Source organism: Gorilla gorilla, chromosome 1, assembly GCF_029281585.2.
Source record: "Gorilla gorilla gorilla isolate KB3781 chromosome 1, NHGRI_mGorGor1-v2.1_pri, whole genome shotgun sequence".
NCBI classification, from domain to species: Eukaryota; Metazoa; Chordata; class Mammalia; order Primates; family Hominidae; genus Gorilla; species Gorilla gorilla.
Window position 1 is genome coordinate 200,062,469 of NC_073224.2, and position 22,262 is coordinate 200,084,730.

At 43.9% G+C, this 22,262-nt stretch overlaps 1 protein-coding gene across 4 annotated transcripts in view; it reads left to right on the forward strand.

Annotated features, from left to right (window-relative positions):
• The first annotated feature begins 10,907 nt into the window (after positions 1-10,907).
• TRIT1 (tRNA isopentenyltransferase 1) overlaps positions 10,908-22,262 on the forward strand; it is a 64,349-nt gene continuing 52,994 nt past the window's right edge. For 2 of the 4 annotated variants that reach the window (XR_010131511.1, XM_063700031.1), the window contains exon 1: positions 11,164-11,346. Coding sequence is in view for 2 of the 4 variants with exons in the window: in XM_063700031.1 (XP_063556101.1) it covers positions 11,173-11,346 (174 nt within the window). In the remaining 2 variants the exon portion in view is untranslated. Of the gene's footprint in view, positions 11,347-22,262 lie in introns of all 4 variants that reach the window. The other 2 variants (XM_063700035.1, XR_010131510.1) reach the window with 2 other exon arrangements.

Genomic DNA, 22,262 nt, shown 5'->3' on the forward strand with positions numbered 1-22,262 from the left:
TTGCAGTGAGCCAAGATCGCGCCACTGCACTCCAGCCTGGGCAACAGAGCCAGACCCTGTCTCAAAAAAAAATTCTTCCTCCTTAATTAATGAAAGAAAGTTTAAGCTTCATCTTCCTCCCATAGTTCTCATAAACTTGCTGTAAATGCAAGACAGGGGAATTCAGTAATAGCTGTTCCTCATAGGCCACTGCTTATCTCTGAACACTCTGCCATATCAACCATGTGTCAGGGCTACAGATGAAGAAACTGAGGTTCTAAGAGTAAACAAAGCTATGCAAATTTACAAGCTTGTAATTCAGTTGTGATTTGAAACCAGCTCTGCCTATCTCCAGAGCAAGAGGTCTTAGTCACTACGTTATGATGATCAGCTTGTTTGTTAGCACGGGGTATGTGGAGAAGGTAAACGTGGAATTCCGTCATTTAACTGCTTGTTGTAACTCTCTCTCTTTGGGGCTATTGTGCCTGCCACTTATTGGGATGAAATGGAGCAAATGTCCCATGACCAGCAACTCTGAGGCATATGTGTGCTGGGTGGCATAGTCTTGCTGCAAAGGGGCCCCATCTGGGACTGAAAAGAAATCAGTTGCTGTTCAGGATGGCCATGAGCATCATGGTGAAAGAAGCCTCCACTAACTCCTCCTTACAGATGGGACTTGGGTTGGTATTGCCCACCTGAATTCCTATGGAGCCTCAGTACGGTCAAAAAGCTCCTCTTAATTCCTCACATTTACAAAATGACCCTCCTGTGACCCTCCAACCTGGTAAGTAAGCAATATCTGCCTGATGGTACTGGAGCCCAGAGAGTTTTCTTGCTCAAAGTCACATAGCAAAATCAGGATTCCAAGCCCAGTCTCCTATCAGGTAAGCTTTTTCCACTTGTCCCCCACTGTACATAGGTAACACACTTCGAACCTAAGAAACTGTTTGGTAAAACTGACATGGATTATCGGAACTCTTTTCTTAAAACTCCCAGTGTATTTTTTTTCCTTTTTTGAGGCCATTAGTCAAGGGTCTGGTTTGTAGGACGTATCTCCCTTTACTGGACCTTGAAAGAATTCAATAAAAATTTTTGAAAGCACTTAGTACAATAGTATGGACCCATGGATACAGGCATGAATGTTAGTAGTTTTGCATATCTTAATTCTTACAATAACTTGGAGAGCAGGATGCTGTCAGCCCCATTTCACAGAAAAGCCAACTGAAGCTCAGAGACATTTAAGTTGTTTGCCTAAGCTCACACACCTAGTACCAGCTGCCTGACTCCAAGCTTCAGCTCTTTTGAGTCAGCTCTGCTGAGAAAGGAGTGGGAATAAAGCCATCTCCTGGGGGAAGGGAGGGTGTTTCTGGAATGCGAAGTATTTTAAGCTCCTTCCTAGCTCATTTCTACAGACTCCTACCTCTATCTTTGTCTGAAAATAGTCAGGAGTTTATTCCTGGATTTCAGAGGACAATTTCTACAAATTAGGTTTGCCTCTGAATAATGCACCTAAGGGATCACACTCCCAACTCAGGACATAGACAATACGGGGTGACCCAGAAGCCACACTTGGTGTAGCAAAGAGAGAAGGACATCATCTCTCTTAGACAATAAAAGGCTAAAGTGTATGTTTAACTTCTGCCTCTGTTGGCAGTTATTTTGGGGAACTGAGACAGGTTGAACTATCTTAGACGTGCTGAATTTGTCTACAGTGCTCCCGAGGTCAGGATATTCCAGAATATTAACTTTAAAAGGGGAAAAAGAGGATAGGGATGGCTTTGCTGATCTGTGATAAGTGATAGGAGGGAGTGTGAGAGAGGTTTCTTTTTAAGGATAAGATAACCAACCAGCTGGGAGATGATTGATGACCCAGTGACTGGGAAGGGGGAAAGAGGAGGTGTCTAAATGTGTCAGCTAGAGTTCTGTTGGTTGGTGTGTGGGCATTTCTACTGTAAGCCCAGTGGGCAGCTCTTGTTAATGTCTGTTTATTTACACTCCTGGCCAAAGGGAGCAACTGTATTAATGTTACCATTCTCTTGGCAAGCAAATGTAAATATTTAAAAAAGAAAGTCTCTAATCAGGTGTGTTATTAAATGATTAGGCTCAGTGCCAAGGGTCCAGTAGGTGCCCAGTAAATAATGGATTTCTTTTAAACTTGTGGGAAGCAGTATGATTAAGTGGTCACCCACACCCAACAGGTCTCAGTTCCAAATCTTGGCCCTGCATTTTCTAGCATTTTCTTGACCTTGGGCAAATTATTAACCTTTCCTAACCCTAGTTTTCTTATCTATAAAATAGGTAGAAATAATAGCATGCACTTCATTGGGTCGTCAGGGCAATAGTAAGTGCTCAGTAAATGATTAGTATTATTTAAACCATGTTAACAAGCCACAACCAGAATATAGATTAGTCATATCTGAAAGATGATAGAAGGAATTGGTAAAATAATAAATCTTCCCAGAGTGCACATATTGATGCTTCAAGAGGTGGTAAATTATTAGGAAAGAAATAGCCAGGTTTGGGGAGCTTGAAATAGGCAGCGGAGGAGGGAGGGCAAAGACTGGAGCCTCAGACTGGTTCACAGCATTCACAGCCCATGGCCAGCAGAGGTTGTGCATCAGCAAAGCCATTGCACATACAAACCCTCTACTTTTCCTTACTGGGCACTGTGGTGCCTTTAAACTGAGCTGGAGTCAACTGACTCCATTTAGTCATTAATGCCTATATTATTAAGACAGTGACTCTCAAACCTGAGTGTGTCTTAAGAATCTACCCACCCGGCCCGGCGCGGTGGCTCATGCCTACAATCCCAGCACTTTGGGAGGCTGAGGCGGGCGGATCACGAGGTCAGGAGTTCGAGAGCAGCCTGACCAACATGGTGAAACCCCGTCTCTACTAAAAACAAAAATTAGCCAGGCATGATGGCGTGTGCCTGTAATCCTAGCTCTTTGGGAGGCTGAGGCAGGAGAATGGCGTGAACCCGGGAGGCGGAGCTTGGAGTGAGCCGAGATCGCGCCACTGCACTCCAGACTGGGAGAGAGAGCGAGACTCCGTCCAAAAAAAAAAAAAAAAAAAAAAAAAGAATTTGCCCACCCTAGGTCAGGGCCAGGAATCTGCATTGCTAACAAGCAAGGAGGGAGGTGAATTCCTGAGGGCACACTTAAAAAAATATTGATATAAAGGGTTGGAGCCCAGGTTTTGCAAAGACAAAAAGTATTCACAGAAGGTGGTGTAGATGCCATGGTTAAGAACTTGGGGCAGGCACAGTGGCTTATGACTGTAATCCCAGCACTTTGGGAGGCAGAGGTGGGAGGATCACATGAGTTCAGGAGCTTGAGACCAGCCTGGGCAACATAGCAGAATCCCATTTCTACTAAGAAATTAAAAAAAAAAAAAAATTGCTGGCAAGGGGGCCTGTGCCTGTAGTCCCAGCTACTCCGGAAGCTGATGCTGAGGTGGGAGGATCACTTGAGCCCAGGAGTTTGAGGAGTCTGCAGTGAGCTATAATTGTGCCATTTCACTCCAGCCTGAGTGACAGAGTGAGACCCTATCTCTAAAACAACAACAAAAAACAAGGACTTGGGGTTACTACCTGTGTGATGTTGGGCAAATCACTCAACCTCTCTGAGTCCTACAAGTATCCTTCTTCTGTAAAATGGAGATCATAATGATATCTATGTCACAGGACTGTTGTGAAGATTAAAGGAGTTGTTACATGTAAAGTTCTTAGAACAGTGCCAGCTACATAGTGACAGCAATATGTTTGCAATGATACATGAAGGTATGTTTCCTTCCTTCTGGAAGTTTATGAGCATAGAAACACGATCAGAAAATATTCTGGTCTGAAGTAATATAGTAATAACAAAAAGATAACAAACATGATCACAAACTAAGGCAATATGTGTCTCAAAGAAGTACTATGAACCTCAGAAGGGGAAGAGAACATTTTGTTTGGAGTCATCATGAAAGTTTTTGTTGGAAATTGTAACATTAACCAGAACTAGAAGTACAGGTAGTATTTGCTAAATGAAAAGAAGGATATTCTAGGCTAAGAGAATAGCTTTGGGGAAGAGCAGTTAAGAAGGTTGTGTTAAATCTGGGGACAGGGGAGAAATCTGGTCTGATTTGCTGGCTGGGTAGTCTCATTTTTACAAAATAAGGAGGATTGCACTAGATTTCTAAGGGGATCCTTTCAAGAGCAAACATCCTCTTTGAAATAGGGAAGTCAGGGGAAGAAACTGATTGTGGTTTGGGACATGATGAAATTAAAGTGATGGGGTCATCCAAAATGAAGTACCCAGCAAGTTGAAAATGTGATACTGAGGCTTTAGAAAGGGATTTGAATGGAAGATACAGGCTTGAGACTCATCAGGATATAAAGATGGCAGGGTAAAGTGGTTCATGCCTATAATCCCAGCACTTTGGGAGGCTGAGGCAGAAGGATCACTTGAGGCCAGGAGTTCAAGATCAGGTTGGGCAACATAGTAAGACCCTGTCTCTGCAAAAGAAAAATAAATTAATTAAAAAGCTGTTATTATTTATTTATTTATTTTTTGAGACGGAGTCTTGCTCTGTCACCCAGGCTGGAGTGCAGTGGCACAATCTCGGCTCACTGCAACCTCCGCCTCCCAGGTTCAAGTGATTCTCCTGCCTCAGCCTCCCAAGTAGCTGGGATTACAGACGCCAACCATCATGGCCAGCTAATTTTTGTGTTTTTAGTAGAGATGTGGTTTTACCATGTTGGCCAGGCTGGTCTCGAACTCCTGACCTCAGGTGATCCACCCACCTCGGCCTCCCAAAGTGCTGGAATTACAGGCATTAGCTACCATGCCCAGCCCTAAAAAGCTGTTATCTTGACACTGGGAGGCTGAGGCTGGAGGATCACTTGGGGCCAGGCATTTGAGACCAGCCTGGGCAACATAGTGAGACTCTGTCTCTTAAAAAAAAAAAAAATGAAACCGGGCGCGGTGGCTCATGCCTGTAATCCCAGCACTTTGGGAGGCCCAGGCGGGTGGATCACGAGGTCAGGAGTTCGAGACCAGCCTGGCCACCATGGTGAAAACCCATCTCTACTAAAAATACAAAAATTAGCCGGGTGTGGTGGCGCAAGCCTGTAATCCTAAGGAACAACGCAAGATTGCTGGCAACCACCAGAAGCTAGAGGAGGAAGGAAGGGATTCTTCCCTAAAGGGAAGCATGGGGGCATGGCCCTGTGGACACTTTGATTTCAGACTTCTAGACTCCAGAACCACAAGAAAATAAATTTCCCTTTATTTTGTTTGTTTGTTTGTTTTTGAGATTTTTTTTTTTTTTTTTAAACAGCCTGTTGCCCAGGCTGGAGTACAGTAGTGCAATCTCTGTTCACTGCAACCTCTGCCTTCCCGGTTCAAGTGATTCTTGTGCCTAATCCCTGCCCCTGACTGAGTAGATGGGGCTATAGGAGTGCTCCACCACGCCCGGCTAATTTTTGTATTTTTAGTAGAGATGGAGTTTCGCCATGTTGGCCAGGCTGGTATTGAATTCCTGGCCTCCTGCTTCGGCCTCCCAAAGTGCTGGAATTACAGGGGTGAGCCACCATGCCCTGCCAATTTCCCTTGTTTTAAGCCACCCAGTTTGTAGTAATTTATGACAAGCCTAGGAATCTAATATAGGAATAATGTTCATCATAAAATATCTCCCACAGAAAATATTTTTTACTTGGGGTAGCTAATTAGTGTGAAGATTGGGCTGCAAAGGCATCTTAGGTTGTTGTACCAAAAAGCTAGTGTTGTCCGGGTGCCATGGCTCACACCTGTAATCCTAGCTCTTTGTGAGTCTGAGGTGGGCAGATTAGTTGAGGCCAGGAGTTCAAGACCAGCCTGGCCAACATGGCAAAACTTCATCTCTATTATAAACTTGTATAAATCAATTTTTTAAAAAGCTAGTGTTGGTCTTTGACCCAACTTTCTTCCTTACCTTGGAGTTAGATGCTTCAGGCCTCCCATAGTATGTTCCTTTTTCTGTCCTAAATGTCACCACATACTCTAAAATTCCATCTGGAACCTTTTGGATGATCTGCTTTAAATGGCCCTTTTACTGTAATGGCTTCATCTTTTGCCTTCTCCCTGTAAATTTCTTTCTTTTATTTTTTGAGACGGAGTTTCGCTCTTGTTGCCCAGGCTGGAGTGCAATGGTGCAATCTCAGCTTACCGCAACCTCCGCCTCCCAGGTTCAAGCAATTCTCCTGCCTCAGCCTCCCGAGTAGCTGGGATTACAGGCATGCACCACCATGCCTGGCTAATTTTGTATTTTTAGTAGAGACGGGGTTTCTCCATGTTGAGGCTGGTCTCGGACTCCTGACCTCAGGTGATCTGCCGGTCTCGGCCTCCCAAAATGCTGGGATTACAGGCGTAAGCCACCGCACCCAGGCCAAATTTCTTTCTTTTTAAAAGAGATTTTGAATGAGTTATTTAAAGTATACAGAGGATAGGAAATACTACTGAATAAACACTCATGGGTCATCACTGAGATTTTCCTCCCTATCTTTTTGCACCTCCCACGTTCTCCTTTTCTGGCATCTTTCTGTGCCCATCCCACCCTATGTATTGCTTTCAATTTCCTAAAGAAGGTGAGGTAGGTGCAGAAATCCTAACTATATATCTGCCCTTGGGTTATGACTTACACACAGTGGGGATGAGAATTAAATGACTGACTGTGGGCTTTCAGTAGGGCAGGCAAGGAATTATTATTCTCCAAGTAATTTGAGTATCCCTGGTACCTCATTTCTACATTTTAGATATGCTCTTTCAGACTGAACTTATCCTGATAAGTTTGCCTTTAAAACCAGGATTTCTTTGCCCATAATAATCTGTAATGCGTGGAGCACATTGGAGATGGGATTCTGCATCTATCACCTCTAGACATATTCATACATTTTAAGTGAGAGACTATCTTTCTTTTTGAGCCTCCCTTCCAGAACACAGTGAGCTCCTTCCCCTCTGGCCTCACAGAAAGGGGAGGGGAGTCAGAGCCAATACCTAGGCATGAGTACAACTAGCTTCCCTGACTCCCTATTGCCTTCTTTTATCTCTTTTTTACCCTGAAAAGCTTCCCATTAGAGGGTTTTATGTAGTTTTTTAAAGAAATACTTATTATCTCTTGGTCATAGACTTCAATTCCCCAATTTTCCCTTGAACTTAATGTCTCCAATTAGGATTTCAAGTTACAGAATATCTTTCAGGACCTATTTTTAGTATAATTTAGAGTTCAGAAGATCACTAGGGAGACAAACAAAGCTACAAATAAAATAGCCTAAGGTATTTTTAAAAATATGTTCCCATTCTCTTTTGGTAGGACTAATAGAATTACGATGAATGGAAATGGTCCTTTTTTTTTTTTTTTTTTCACTTCTCCTCATTTGTTTTGGACCACAGGCTCCATTCTGATTTAGGAGTCTTTCCTGCTCAGCATTTTGGTGATGATTCTCCCCATGGTCTGTAGGATCCCTGTTCTCTTTGTTTCTATAGCAACAGTCCTGTGTTGCTTGGCTAGAAGCAATTTTCTGCTGCTATGGTGAAGCTCCATTTTTCCATTCCTTTCTCCCTAGTTGCCTTGGTAACGAGTCTCTTCATCTTCTGGTCTCTTGGTGGTAAATTCCACCCCCATCTTTTTTTCTCTTTCTAGTAATAGTCACCTGGTTCATGACTTAGACAGTGCTATCCCATCTGTGAGTGAGCATACTCTGTCATGGTCAGATTGTCATCATGAAATCAGCCTCCCTTTTCCTTTAATTGCATCATTTCTCTGGCCTGCCATCTTTCTGGTGGTTGTCATGGTAACTGTACCCTCTGAAAGTCTCCAGGCAAAGGTTCTACAGTTAACAACCATCATGTGAGAGTGTCTGCCAATATGTGGCCATGCATCTCCATTTTAAACCCAGCCCCAGGAGGGTACTACAAATTGGAGAGAACAGGACTTTTGATCAAAGCAGGCTGGATTGAGAAAAGGAGGGACAGGGGACCCAGAACTGGAAACTGGTATTCTCCAAACAATGTACGTGGCAACAAGGTTTAGGCTGGATCTGCAAGAGTGGTCATTATGCCAATGGGGATTCAAGTGATTGATAAATGTATTAGCAGTCATTCCAGCAGGCTTGTCAAATGCTTGAAACTTGCAGGTGTCACTCCTTTGGCCCAGGGGATCCTGGTGATATGACCTGAGAGTTAGAGCCAATCTCAGTGAAAAAGCAATTATAACTCTTTTTTTTTCTTTTTTTGAGACAGAGTCTCGATCTGTCGCCCAGGCTGGAGTGCAGTGGCATGATCTCAGCTCACTGCAAGCTGCGTCTCCCGGGTTCACGCCATCCTCCTGCCTCAGCCTCCCGAGTAGTTGGGACTATAGGTGCACGCTGCCAAGCCTGGCTAGTTTTTTGTATTTTTTTAGTAGAGACAGGGTTTCACCTTGTTAGCCAGGATGGTCTCGATCTCCTGACCTTGTGATCCACCCGCCTCGGCCTCCCAAAGTGCTGGGATTACAGGCGTGAGCCACTGCGCCTGGCCTAGAACTCTTAAATTGGCTGACAAGGGGTTAGTAGAATAGGTATTTAGGCACCTTTACACATTACTGAAAATTTCTCTGCCCTTAGGCTGCTGCTTTTACCTCTTTAGAGAGGGAGATGGGGTGTTACCATTATAATAACACAAAGTGTTCAACAAATAGTGGGTGTTATGTGCCAGGGAATTGTAGCAGGCACTCTTCAGATATTACTTCATTTTCTCCTCATGGCAATCTTCAGAGGAATTTAAAGATAAGAACACCGAGGTTAAGAGGTAAAGTTAGGCCAGAAGTGCTGGCTCACTTCTGTAATCCCAGCAGTTTAGGAGGCCCAGGCAGGAGGATCACTTGAGCCCAGGAGTCGGTCACCAGCCTGGGCAACATAGCAAGACCTCATCTCTCAAAAAGAAAAAAAAAATAGTGGGCGTGGTGGTATGGGTCTGCAGTCCCAGTTGGGGTGGGGTGATCGGGTGCTGAGTGGGAGGATTGTTTGAGCTCAGGAGGCCAAGGCTGCAGTGAGCTGTGATTGATTGCACCACTGCGCTGCAGCCTGGGCAACAGAGCAAGATCCTGTCTCAAAAAAAAAAAAAAAAAAAAGAGGTGAAGTTAATGAAGTTCACAGAGCTGATAAATGGCAGAGCTGGGATTTGAACCCAGCTCTATATGACTCCAAAGGCCTTTCTTAAAATGGTGTGGTCTCTGGAATTTTGGTCCTCTCTGGTCCTAATTTTTTCCACCTCCATTTTAACCTGAGGGTTGCTACAACTTTAATCCTTTCTTTATTTTTTCTTTATTTTTTTTTTTGAGACTGAGTTTTGCTCTGTCGCCCAGGCTGGAGTGCAGTGGCTGATCTCGACTTACTGCAACCTCCGGCTTCCGGCTTCAAGTGATTCTCCTGCCTCCCGCGTAGCTGGGATTACAGGCATACGCCATGACCACGCGTGGCTAATTTTTGTATTTTTAGTAGAGACGGGGTTTCACCATGTTGGCCAGGCTGGTCTTGAACTCCTGACCTTGTGATCCACATGCCTTGGCCTTCCAAAGTGCTGGAATTACAGGTGTGAGCCACCGCGCCTGGCTATTTATTTATTTAAGAAAGAATTTAGCTCTTGTTGCCCAGGCTGGAGTGCAATGGCATGATCTTGGCTCACTGCAACTTACGCCTCCCGGTTCAAGTGATTCTCCTGTCTTAGCCTCCCAAGTAGCTGGGATTACAGGTGTGCACCACCATGCCCAGTTAATTTTGTATTTTTAGTACAGAATGACCAACAAGTTTCACCATGTTGGTCAGGCTGGTCTCGAACTCCTGACCTCAGGTGATCCACCCGCCTCGGCCTCTCAAAGTGCTGGGTTTACAGGCGTGAGCCACGGCTCCCGGCCAACTTTAATCCTTTCTACCTGCGTTCCTTTTCCCTTTCCTATTTTGCGGATTGTAGTTTACTTGCTTGTTTTTCTCTGTTCTCACTCCACCTGTTGCATTCTTTGGCCAAGGAGATGAAAAGGTTTGCCTTCTGTTTTTTTGTTTTGTTTTGGACGGAGTTCCGCTCTTGTTGCCCAGGTTGGAGTGCAATGGCGCGATCTCGGCTCACTGCAACCTCCGTTTCCCGGGTTCCCATGCCTCAGCCTCCCAAGTAGCTGGGATTAAAGGCATGCGCCACCACGCCCGGCTAATTTTTGTATTTTTAGTAGAGACGGGGTTTTACCATGTTAGTCAGGCTGGTCTTGAACACCTAATCTCAGGTGATCCACCAGCCTTGACCTCCCAATATGCTGGGATTACAAGCGTGAGCCACTGTGCCGGGCCAAAGGTTTGCTTTGTGATTGAGTATGAGGTCGTACTATGGGATGAAAATATTAGAGCAGCTGCCCTGGCTTGAGAGCTGGGCAGACCTCATTCTGGAGAATGCCACACCTCTGAGCTTACTGCCCCGGGCACTAGACCGGCAGGTCATTCTCCTCTTCATTGAACAAGTATTGGGTGTCTCTTGGGTACCAGGTACTGTGCTAGACACTGGAGATACAGCAATGATCTAGGCAGAATTTGTCCCAATAAGTCAGACAAAAAAACAAGAGACCTATTTATAATTTTATATTGTAATAAGTACTGTGAAGAAAAATAACTTGAGTGCTGTGAAAGAATAATAGGGACGGATCTATTTAGATAGGGTTGCCATCTACCATTTAAGACGGCAGGTGCTCTGGCGCAGTGGCACACGCTTGTAATCCCAGCACCTTGGGAGGCCGAGGCGGGTGGACTGCCTGAGCTCAGGAGTTCGAGACCACCCTGGGCAACATGGTGAAACCTCGTGTCTACTAAAATACAAAAAATTAGCCGGGCATGGTGGTGGGCGCCTGTAGTCCCAGCTACTCGGGAGGCTGAGGCAGGAGAATCTCTTGAACCCAGAAGGCGGAGGTTGCAGTGAGCCGAGATCGCGCCAGCCCAGGCGACAGAGGGAGACCCCGTCTCCAAATAAGAAGAAAAAAAAAAAGACGGCGGGTAGTTGAGGTTCTGACACCAGTTAGTTGACTGCAGTCATGTCGCCTGGGTCCTGCCGCTCTCTCCTCCCTAAGCAACCGCGCTACAAAGCCTGAGATCCGCGCAGGCGCATAGACGGTTGCCATGGGGACAGCTGCTCCGGCGCAAGCGCAGACTACCATAAGATGGCGTCCGTGGCGGCTGCACGAGCAGTTCCTGTGGGCAGTGGGCTCAGGGGCCTGCAACGGACCCTACCTCTTGTAGTGATTCTCGGGGCCACGGGCACCGGCAAATCCACGCTGGCGTTGCAGCTAGGCCAGCGGCTCGGCGGTGAGATCGTCAGCGCTGACTCCATGCAGGTATGGCAGTGCGGCTGGCCTGGGCGCCTGGGGACCCTGGAGGCCGCGTGGACACCCTGTGGCAAAGGTCTTAAAGGGTGAACCCCGAGGCTTGTAGGGGCGGAGGGGGTAGGTAAAGGGAGCCCATACTTACTAAGCACCCGCCGCATGCCAGACACAGTGCCAGATGTTTCCCTTATCATCGTCTCATCAACTTCTCACGATGTTACTATTTGGTAGATACTATTATCTCCTTTTATGGAGAAGGGAATTGAGGCTTAGGGAGGTGAAACGACTTTTTCCATGTCACATAGCGAATAAGTGGAAGACATGGTATTTGAACCTACAAGGTCGACAGATAGGTATCCAGTAAATATCTTTCGAATAAAAATTATTCCAGAGCTTTTGTTGTAACTCTAACCCTAACCCAGCGAGATCAGGATAAATTGGATACCACCTATGGTGTCTGCTGGGGGAGTGGAATAGGGTTGACAGTCAGGAGACCTGGATTCTAGTCCTGAATCTGCCATTGGCCGTGTGACTTCGGATCAACAATGTCGTTTATTTGGACGTTATTTTATATATCTGTGAAGTGAGGAAAATGTCACCTACCGCACAAGGTTATAGTGCTTAATAAATGGGATCATGAGCGTTATAACGAAGAACAGAGTGCCCTGTCCGGAATAAGGCCAGACTTGTGGTAAATGCTTTTTTAAGTAGAGGTTTTAAATCATAATGGCTGATTTAAAGTTGAAGGGGCTTTGTCCTCTTCTTCGAACTGGGAGGCCCAGAAGGGGTGTACATCACATCTGGGAGCATTTTGCTCCATTAAGAGTGGGTAGTGGGTGACATTTTGGGTAAATCTCTGATGGAGGAACTACAGCAGCTATTTGTTGAAGAGAATTTACAGTTATGAGTCTTCACAGAGTAAATGAGATGTTGAACATGAAATGCCTGGAACTGAACATAGCACCTGATGAGTACTCAGCAAAGAAGGGCAGTTCCTTTCCCCAACTCACCCAGAAGCCAGTGGGCATAGTTTCTGCTTTCATTAGTTTATGTGGCATGACAAGACCATCAGCACACATGAGACGATTGGATAATTCAAAAAATGATTTGTTTGCAGTCTACTTTGTGCCAGCTTCAGAAGACAATTTACCTCAAATCCCAGCTGTCTTTTCCAAGATATGCAGCTATAGCCTAACCTCTTCATGCCTTTGTTTCTTCTTCTGTAAAGTAGGAAGAATAATATCAATAATACAACATTATTGTGATGATTAAATGAGATAAAGTATGTGCAGTACTTAATATATAGCACATAATTAGAGCTAAAAATACAGTAGCTGCTATCTTCTGCAAGGCCCTACTGGAGAGACAAAATCATAATTTCTGCCCTTGAGTTTTAGTCCAGCTGAACATAAAACAAGGCAGAGCTAATAAATGTTTGGACAGAGATATTAATGGATTTGCAAGATGATGGGAGGAGAGAGACTACAGATGCTAGATTTTATGACAAGTATTATAGAATTTCTGAGACAGGAGAAATTATCAAAGGCTGGCTTAGTATGGAAAGCTCTCTGAAAAAGGGCTTGAAAAATAGGTCAAGTTTGGATAGGTAAGAAAGAAGAAAAAGCTTATTAAAGGAAAGAACGTGAAGCTGGTCCAAAGGTATTGAGTTGTCTCAGTTGATTGTTCACAGTCAGTTACAGATGGAACTCCCTTTTCTACTCTTTGGCCCTTTCTCACTACTGTACATGACTAGTCTTAAAAAAAAAAAGGAACATGAATGAAGATGAAGATTTAGAAGGTGAAATGGCCATAGTGTATAGGTAGGATAGTAAAAGGAGACTGTTCAATTGCAGATATGGAATGTGAGATGAGCAACATGGTGAAGGCAGTGTGTAAGGAACATTCATTTGTGAGCAGTACGTATGGTACTTGGATAAAAAATATCCAAGAATGGTATAATAGTAGATCTTTGGTCTGATACCTCAGAGACTTAAGTAATAAGAGTTTCAGTAAGATGGAGTTACACTGATGACATCTAAGGTCCATGCCAATATTTATGTTCTATCATTTCTTTCTTCTTTTCTTTTTTTTTGGAGACAGAGTTTCGCTCTTGTTGCCCAGGCTGGAGTGCAGTGGCGCGATCTTGGCTCACTGCAACCTCTGCCTCCTGGGTTCAAGGATTCTCCTGCCTCAGCCTTCCAAGTAGCTGGGATTAGGGTGAGGGACAGGCACCTGTCCCACACCCAGCTAAGTTTTGTATTTTTAGTAGAGACGGAGTTTCGCCATGTTGGCCAGACTGGTCTCGAACTCCTGACCTCAGGTGATCCACCCGCTCCAGCCTCCCAAAGTGCTAGGATTACAGGCGTGAGGCACTGCACCCAGCCTTACATCTGTTTTTAAGTAGGTTACTGGGTTCTGGCAGTGAGGGTTGGATATAGCTCTATAGTAGCTATTATGTCTCGTTACTCATAGCTGTGTACCATAGAAATGTTTCTTTCTATCTTTTTTCCTTTCTTTTTTTTTCCGAAACGGAGTCTTGCTCTGTCGCCCAGGCTGGAGTGCAGTGGCGCAATCTCTGCTCACTGCCCCCTCTGCCTCCCAGGTTCAAGCAATTCTCCTGCCTCAGCCTCCCGAGTAGCTGGAATTACAGACGCCCGCCACCATGCTCGGCTAATTTTTGTATTCTTAGTAGAGATAGGGTTTCATCATGTTGGCCAGGCTAGTCTCAAACTCTTGACCTCATGATCTGCCCGCCTTGGCCTCCCAAAGTGCTGGGATTACAGGCATGAGCCACTGCGCCTGGCCCAACTTGTGTTTTCAACCAGTGAAAGGAGATGCTGCTTTTCAGTGACTTGAGGTTGACTCAGTAGTATTTGGTAAACATGTAAACAAAATGATATTGTTGATGTTGAATCACCAGCTACTTGAAATAACATTTTCAATTTCAAGTAACTCCACAGGCAAAGCAATAATAAATATCAACAACTCAAATTTGCAAAGCACTGTTTACCAAATGTTTACAGTTTCTTCTTTTTTTTTTTTTTTTTTTTATTTGAGGTCTTGCTCTATTGCCCCGGCTGGAATGCAGTGGTGTGATCATAGCTCACTGCTATAACTTTGTTTTTGTTGTTGTTGTTGTTGTTGTTGTTGTTGTTGTTTTGAGACGGAGTATTGCTCTGTCACTAGGCTGGAGTACAGTGGCACTGTCTCAGCTCACTGCAACCTCCGCCTCCAGGATTCCAGTGATTGTCCTGCCTCAGCCTCCCGAGCAGCTGGGACTACAGGCACATGCCACCAGGCCCAGCTAATTTTTGTATTTTTAGTAGAGACGGGGTTTCACCATGTTGGCCACGATGGTCTTGATCTCTTGACCTCGTGATCCGCCCACCTCGACCTCCCAAAATGCTGGGATTACAGGCGTGAGCCACCATGCCTGGCCTTTTTTTTTTTTTTTTTTTTTTGAGATGGAGTTTCGCTATTGTGGCCCAGGCTGGAGTGCAATGACACCATCTTGGCTCACTGCAACCTCCACTTCCCAGGTTAAGTGATTCTCCTGCCTCAGCCTCCCTAGTAGCTGGGACTACAGGCATGTACCACTGCACCTGGCTAATTTTGTATTATTAGTAGAGTCAGGGTTTCACCATGTTGGCCAGGCTGGTCTGGAACTCCTGACCTCAGGTGATCCGCCTGCCTTGGCCTCCCAAAGTGCTGGGATTACAGGTGTGAGACACTGTGCCTGGCACTGCTATAACTTTGAACTCCTGAGTTCAAGCAGTCCTCCTGTCTCAAGTAGCTGGGACTATAGGCATGGAACACTGTGCTGGTGATAAATATATATATATATATATTTTTTAAATCCTCACAATAGTCTCATAAAATGGATATTATCACTTCACAGTTAAGAAAATAGGCCTAAGGTCTTAGAATAAGTAGCAGACCTGGAGTCTGAACATGAAAGTGTCTGCTTTCCATGCCCAGTGGCATATCTGCTACACAAAGCCATTTCCTTTAAGATGACCAGGGGCTGTGGGGTTCAATCAGTAGGGAGTTTTTTATTTGTTTGTTTGTTTGTTTTAAGATGGAGTCTCGCTCTGTCACCCAGGCTCATGATCTTGGCTCACTGCAACCTCTGCCTCCCATGTTCAAGCGATTCTCCTGCCTCAGCCTCCCGAGTAGCTGGGACTATAAGCGTGTGCCACCACGCCTGGCTAATTTTTTGTATTTTTAATAGAGACGGGGTTTCACTGTGTTAGCTAGGATGGTCTCGATCTCTTGACCTCGTGATCTGCCAGCCTTGGCCTCCCAAAATGCTGAGATTACAGGCATGAGCCACTGCGCCAGGCCGGGAGTTTTTAACTTGTATGCCAGTTATCCTTCTTAGGAGTGTGCAACATTTTGATCAGGAAAAAGATGTATTTTAGGATTCATATTGTAAATCACAGTGTTAATTCATAGTGATATCTGTCAAGTGGAGTGTTGAGCTGACTGGAAGCCACCTGATGTACTTTGGGGATAAAATTTGCTGCAGCTAAGAGATATTAATAGAATCTAATGTCAAGTTTGTATCAAAGACAGATAGTGTTTATTGGAACAAAGGGTAAACTTGGACTTGTGGAGAGCCTAGACAGAACAGTAAACTTCTTTGTTGTAACACACCAAAGGGTGACCAAATAGAAAGTGTGATCACTAGAAAGTTTTTTCAAGTTTCTAAATTGGGTTTTTTAAAACCAATATTTGCATTTTAATAATTCCTTTTGGTGTGCTGCTGAAAGTTTTCTATTCAGAAGTGTACCAGTAACTCAGAAACTATTGTACCACACCATCTTAAATGTTAAATTGTCTCATACTTCATACTTCTTTTGTCATCCCTTTGTCCTGCTTTAAAATGTAGGGTCATCCAAGGCAACACCTACCCAAGGTCAACCCTACAGCACCTACAGGGCAGTTCCTATCCAGAGAAAGTATTTGTTTTTGTAAACATTGAATAAGTACTTTAAGCTTTGAGGTAAAACTACAATGGGGTTGTTAAAGGTATTGTTGTCTATGGTGATCATTTCTTCATGTAGCCTGATATGCAGTGACTTGCTTCTGTAGCCATCTAGCATCTGAAGTTACTGCCTGTCCTCTTTCTTCCCAGTGTTCTTTTTTCTTTTTCTTTTTTTCCCTATGACACAGCCCCAGGAGGTCCTGAAAACACATGCCCTTCCATGATTCTTATGCAAGGTAGTTGTGGATTGGGAAGTCAGAACTACTTTCTGAGGGGATTACCTTCTTTGGGATTTCTCTTGGGTTTTGCTGAGGATTTCTACATGGCCATTCTGACAGAAGTGAGAAACAACATTTGTGCTTTATTTTCTGAGTCTTCTGAATGCTGGTTGTTTCACAAATTATAGAAATAAAAATATTCTCATTCAGTAGTAAGAGTCTGAATTCAAGGAGGGACAGGTAATACAATCCCTGTTTTCCAGGATGGAAAAACTGGAGCTACAGAAAGATTAAAGAGCTGTCTAGAGATCACACTGCAAGACACTGGGAATTGGATCTGGGTCTTCTAACTCATTTGTAGAGTCTGATATATTTCAGGAAGATGATACCGAAGGTCTTCTTTTCAGTCTGAGTCTTTTTCTTGGCTTGTAAATTCAAGGTACAATGCCGGGCCTTCAGTGACTGGATGAAACATTGTACTGAGAAAATTGAAGGCCCTTGCCAAACATGTACAATGATGGCCTGGAAATACAAACTACCAACTATATGCTAAGAGAAAAGAAACAAAGTGTTCTGTTCGGGTTTATAGAGAGGAAGTGTCTCTAATGCCTCAGTTTTTCAAGTCCTGTGGAGAAGCAGTAGCCGTACATAGGAGCACAGTTCCTTTTGTGTTTGTTTAAACCTACAAGAGTTCTCGAAACAAATGATTTTTGGCAGTCTGACTAGTAAGCAAGCAGAATATGTGTCATCTCGTCATCCAATAGATGTGGAGCTCTTTGTTCTTTTTTTTTTTTAAATAGAAACACCATGTTGCCCAGGCTGATCTTGAACACTCTTGGCCCCAAGTGATCCTCCTGCATTGGCCTCCCAAAGTGCTAGGATTACAGGCATGAGCTACCCCACCTGGCCTCTGTATTCTTTTTGTTTGCTTTGGGACATACTGTAGGAGCAGTGTTTGTAGCAAAACACTGTCTGATCAAGGGAGATATGGGATGCTTGGGGGAGGGATATGAAAAGAGAGATGGGATGGTGGATCACAGTGGCTTAATAAAATGTGAAATAAAAGGCTTGAAGACCTGTGTTTTTTTTTGTTTTTTTTTTGAAGACCCATTAACCAGGAGAAAAGGGGTCTATCTGGAAGGTATTTGCCACAACTGACAAAGGCAGTCCTTTTTTTTTTGTTTTGTTTTGTTTTGAGATGGAGTCTTGCTGTGTCACCCAGGCTGGAGTGCAGTGACTCCATCTCGGCCCACTGCAACCTAAGCCTCCCAAGTTCTAGCCATTCTCCTGCCTCAGCCTCCTGAGTAGCTGGGACTACAGGCGCCCGCCACCACGCCTGGCTAATTTTTTGTATTTTTAGTAGAGACAGGGTTTCACCGTGTTAGCCAGGATGGTCTCGATCTCCTGACCCCAGGTGATCCGCCAGCCTCGGCCTCTCAAAGTGCTGTGATTACAAGCGTGAACCACTGCACCCAGCCAAAGGCAGTCTTTTAGAAGGACTGAGACTTACAAGAGGCTAAAAAGGAAATCTCAAAATTTTCGACTCATCATTCATATATATATATAGATAGATATATATATACACATATAAATAATGAGTTTCTAGGTCCCTTGGTTCACCTCCATTGTAAGTGAATTTAGTTTTCCTTTGGCTACAGTATTAAACTGTGTATGTTGTGCATATGTGGTCATGTTTTTGCACCTACAGGGAGAACTTCGGAGTCAAATCTGTGTTATATAAGGAAGGAGAAGTGACTACTGGCCAAATAGGAAACCATAGGAGAGCACAGATGAGGCTTGCAGATTCAGATTCATGAGGATGAGTGCTACCCTGATGTTTCAGTGCCTGAGGCAGGGTGTTGAAGCAGCTCCACTTCAAAAAGAAATATATATTTGAGGAGTAAAAGTTACTTGGGGTATATAGGAATTCATATATGTGCTCCATTATGATTTAATGGAATTGGTTTTGTTTTTCTGTGTAGTTTTGGATTCCTCAGAAACTTGAATCAGACCAGGACCCTGTTGGCCTCTTGATCCCTTTGGGGCTCTGCTTGTGAGTAGCAGCCTCCCTGTACCTCCCTCATTGTGGCAGTCAGAGTTCAAGCCCTCACTACAGGAATGATCATAATAATTATACTACTGAAGATAATAGCAAGAATAATATATATGTCAGGCAGTTCTAAAAGTTTGACAAATATTATCTAATATCCTTACCATAGCCTTTTGACGTGGGTGCTGTTATTGTCTCATCCCTACCAAAAATTACTTTATTAAATCCTCATCTCCATGCTGTTTTATACTTTTTCCTCTAACTCTTATTTATTTATTCATTCATCCTCCATTCCATTCTTTTCCTCTGTACCACTGTGTACATTTTATCAAGCAGAGAAGTGGGAAGAATAATATTACTGACAAAAGAACAGTATGGGCAAAGTTAAGAAAATGCATGGTATGTTTTCAAGGAATGACCAGCAACTATCTGGCATAGAAGGTACTTGAGGGACAGTGGTAGGAGGTAAAACTAAAAATATAGACCCTGGGAACAAATTTTTGAGGCCCTCAAAAGTCATGCCATGAGGTTTGAGGTTTTAAAGAGGGAAGTGGTAGTAAGTCTATTTTTTTTTTTTGAGACAGAGTCTCGCTGTGTCACCCAGGCTGGAGTGCAGTGGCGCAATCTCAGCTCACTGCAACCTCCACCTCCCGGGTTCAAGCAAGTCTCCTGCCTTAGCCTCCTGAGTAGCTGGGATTACAGACGCATGCCACCACGCCTGGCTAATTTTTGTATTTTTGGTAGAGACGGGGTTTCACCATGTTGGTCAGGCTGGTCTCAAACTCCTGACCTCGTGATCTGCCCACCTCGGGCTCCCAAAGGGTTGGAATTACAGGCGTGAGCCACTGCACCTGGCCTGTAAATCTATTTTATGAAGTAACTGGGTGGAGAGTGGGTTAGAAAAGGAAAAACAGTTTAGGATTCTGTTACATTAGTCTGGGTGAGAGAGGCTGGAGTTGGGCTTTGGCTGGAGAGAATAGGTAACCATTTTGATATTTTGGAAACAGAACCAACAGGATTTTGGTAATTGAATTGGAAGCACTATGAAAAAAATGAGAACAAAGCATTTTTGTGTTCAGAAAAATGAGACATGCGGGGGCCGGGCACAGTGGCTCACGCCTGTAATTCCAGCACTTTGGGAGGCTGAGGCGGGCAGATCACCTGAGGTCAGGAGCTCGAGACCAGCCTGACCAACATGGAGAAACCCTATCTCCACTAAAAATACAAAAAAATTAGTCAAGCATGGTGGCGCATGCCTGTAATCCCAGCTACTCAGGAGACTAAGGCAGGAGAATCACTTGAACCCGGGAGGCGCAGGTTGCAGTGAGCCGAGATCATGCCATTGCACTCCAGCCTGGGCAACAAGAGCGAAACTCCATCTCAAAAAAAAAAAGAAAAGAAAAATGAGACATGCTTATTAAAAAAATCCAATAATACTGAAAAGTACAGAGACAATATAACCATAGTCTTAGCATCCTGGAGTAATGATTTTGGTTCACATCCTTCCAGACATTTGTATATATATTTAAGCACATGTGTCGTGTGTATATGTTATTACATAAATTGACTCAGGTTAGATGCTATTCTGTTTTCTTTTAACACTATGTTATGGATATCTTTTTTTTTTTTTTTTTTTTTTATTTGTTTATTTTGAGATGGAGTCTTGCTCTGTTACCCAGGCTGGAGTGCAGTGGCACGATCTTGGCTCACTGCAACCTCTGCTCCCCAGATTCAAGCGATTCTCCTGCCGCACCCTCTCGAGTAGGTGGGATTACAGGCACATGCCACCATGCCCAACTAATTTTTGTATTTTTAGTAGAAACAGGGTTTCAGCATTTGGCCACGCTGGTCTTGAACTCCTGACCTCGTGATCCACGTGTCTCAGCCTCCCAAAGTGCTGGGATTACAGGTGTGAGCCACCACATCCGGCCATGGATATCTTTATATGTTAATGTATATAGCTATATCAGTAGTCTCAACTTGGGGTGATTTGGCCTCCTAGGGGACGTTTGGCAATCCCTGGAGACATTTTTGGTTCTAATAACTGGGGAGGTGGGTTCCTGGCATCTAATGGGTAGAGGCCAGAGACATTGCTAACATTCTAGTAGGCACAGGACAACTTCCCATAACAGAATTATTTGGCCCCAAATATTAATTGTACTAAAGTTAAGAAACTGTCCTATATTATTGTTTTTATAATTTTTAATTTATTGATTGATTGAGACAGGGTCTTACTGTGTTACCCAGGCTGGTTTCAAACTCCTGGGCTCAAGCAGTCGTCCCACTTCACCTTCCAAGTAGCTGAGATTACAGGTTTAATTTTGATTTTGAAATAGTTGTAGATTTTTGTTTTTATTTTTATTTTTTTGAGACAGAGTTTCGCTCTTGTTGCCCAGGCTGGAGTGCAATGGTGTGATCTCGGCTCACTGCAGCCTCCACCCCCCGGGTTCAAGCAATTCTCCTGCCCCAGCCTCCTGGGACTACAGGCATACGCCACCACAACCAGCTAATTTTGTATTTTTAGTAGAGATGGGGTTTCTCCATGTGGGTCAGGCTGGTCTCGAACTCCCGACCTCAGGTGATCCATCCGTCTCTGCCTCCCAAAGTGCTGGGATTACAGGTGTGAGACACTGTGCCTGGCCCGAAATAGTTGTAGATTTACACAAGAGTTTCAAAGATAGTACCAAGAGTTCCTGTATGCCCTTCACCTACCTTGTCCTAATATTAATATCTTACATCATCATGGTACATTTATTAAAACTAAGAAATTGATATAGGTACAATACTATTAACTAAACTGTAGTCTTGGATTTCACCAGTTTTTTCACTTATGTCCCTTTTCCATTTCAGGATTCAATTTAGGATACTATACTGCAGTTAGTCATCATGTATCTTTAGTGTCCTCCAATCTTTGACAGTTTTCAGTCTTTCCTTGTCTTTTACAACCTTGATACTTTTGAAGGGCACTGGTCAGCTCTTTTGTAGATGTCTCTCCATTTGGGTTTTGGTTTCTCATGATTAGACTTGGCATTATGGATTTTGGGAAAGTATACCACAGAAGTGAAGTACCCTTCTCATTGGATCATATCAAAGTATGATATCAACATAGTATTAGCATGGCTTATTACTGGTGATGGTAACTTTGATCATTTGGTTGAGATTGTATCCACGTTTCTCCACTGAAAAAGTCACGATTTTTCTCTTTTTGTGTTATTTTTCTTTTCCATTTCCATAAAATGACAGTACCTAGTCATATTTGTTGGAAATCATTTGCCAAGTCTGGCCCACACTGAATAGAAGGAGAATTAAGCTTCATTTCCAGGATGAAAGCTTATCAAATAATTTGCGGACATATGTTAAAAGCACCACAGTAATTAATAAATATTTTAGGGGAGATACTCTCAGGCTATGCAGATGTCCTATTTCTCCTTAAAGTTTCACCCTCCGATTTTAGCATTCATCAGAGTCTTTCTTTTCTTTCTTTCTTTTTGTTTTCTTCCTTTCTTCCTTTTCCTTCCTTTTCTTTCCCCTCCCTCACTTCTTCCCTTCTTCCCTCCCTCCCTCCCTCCCTCCCTTCCTTCCTTTCTCTCTCTCTCTTTCTCTCTCTCTCTCTCTGTATGTTTGTGTGTGTGTGTGTGTGTGTGTGTGTGTGTGTTTAGTACTTCCTGTCTGG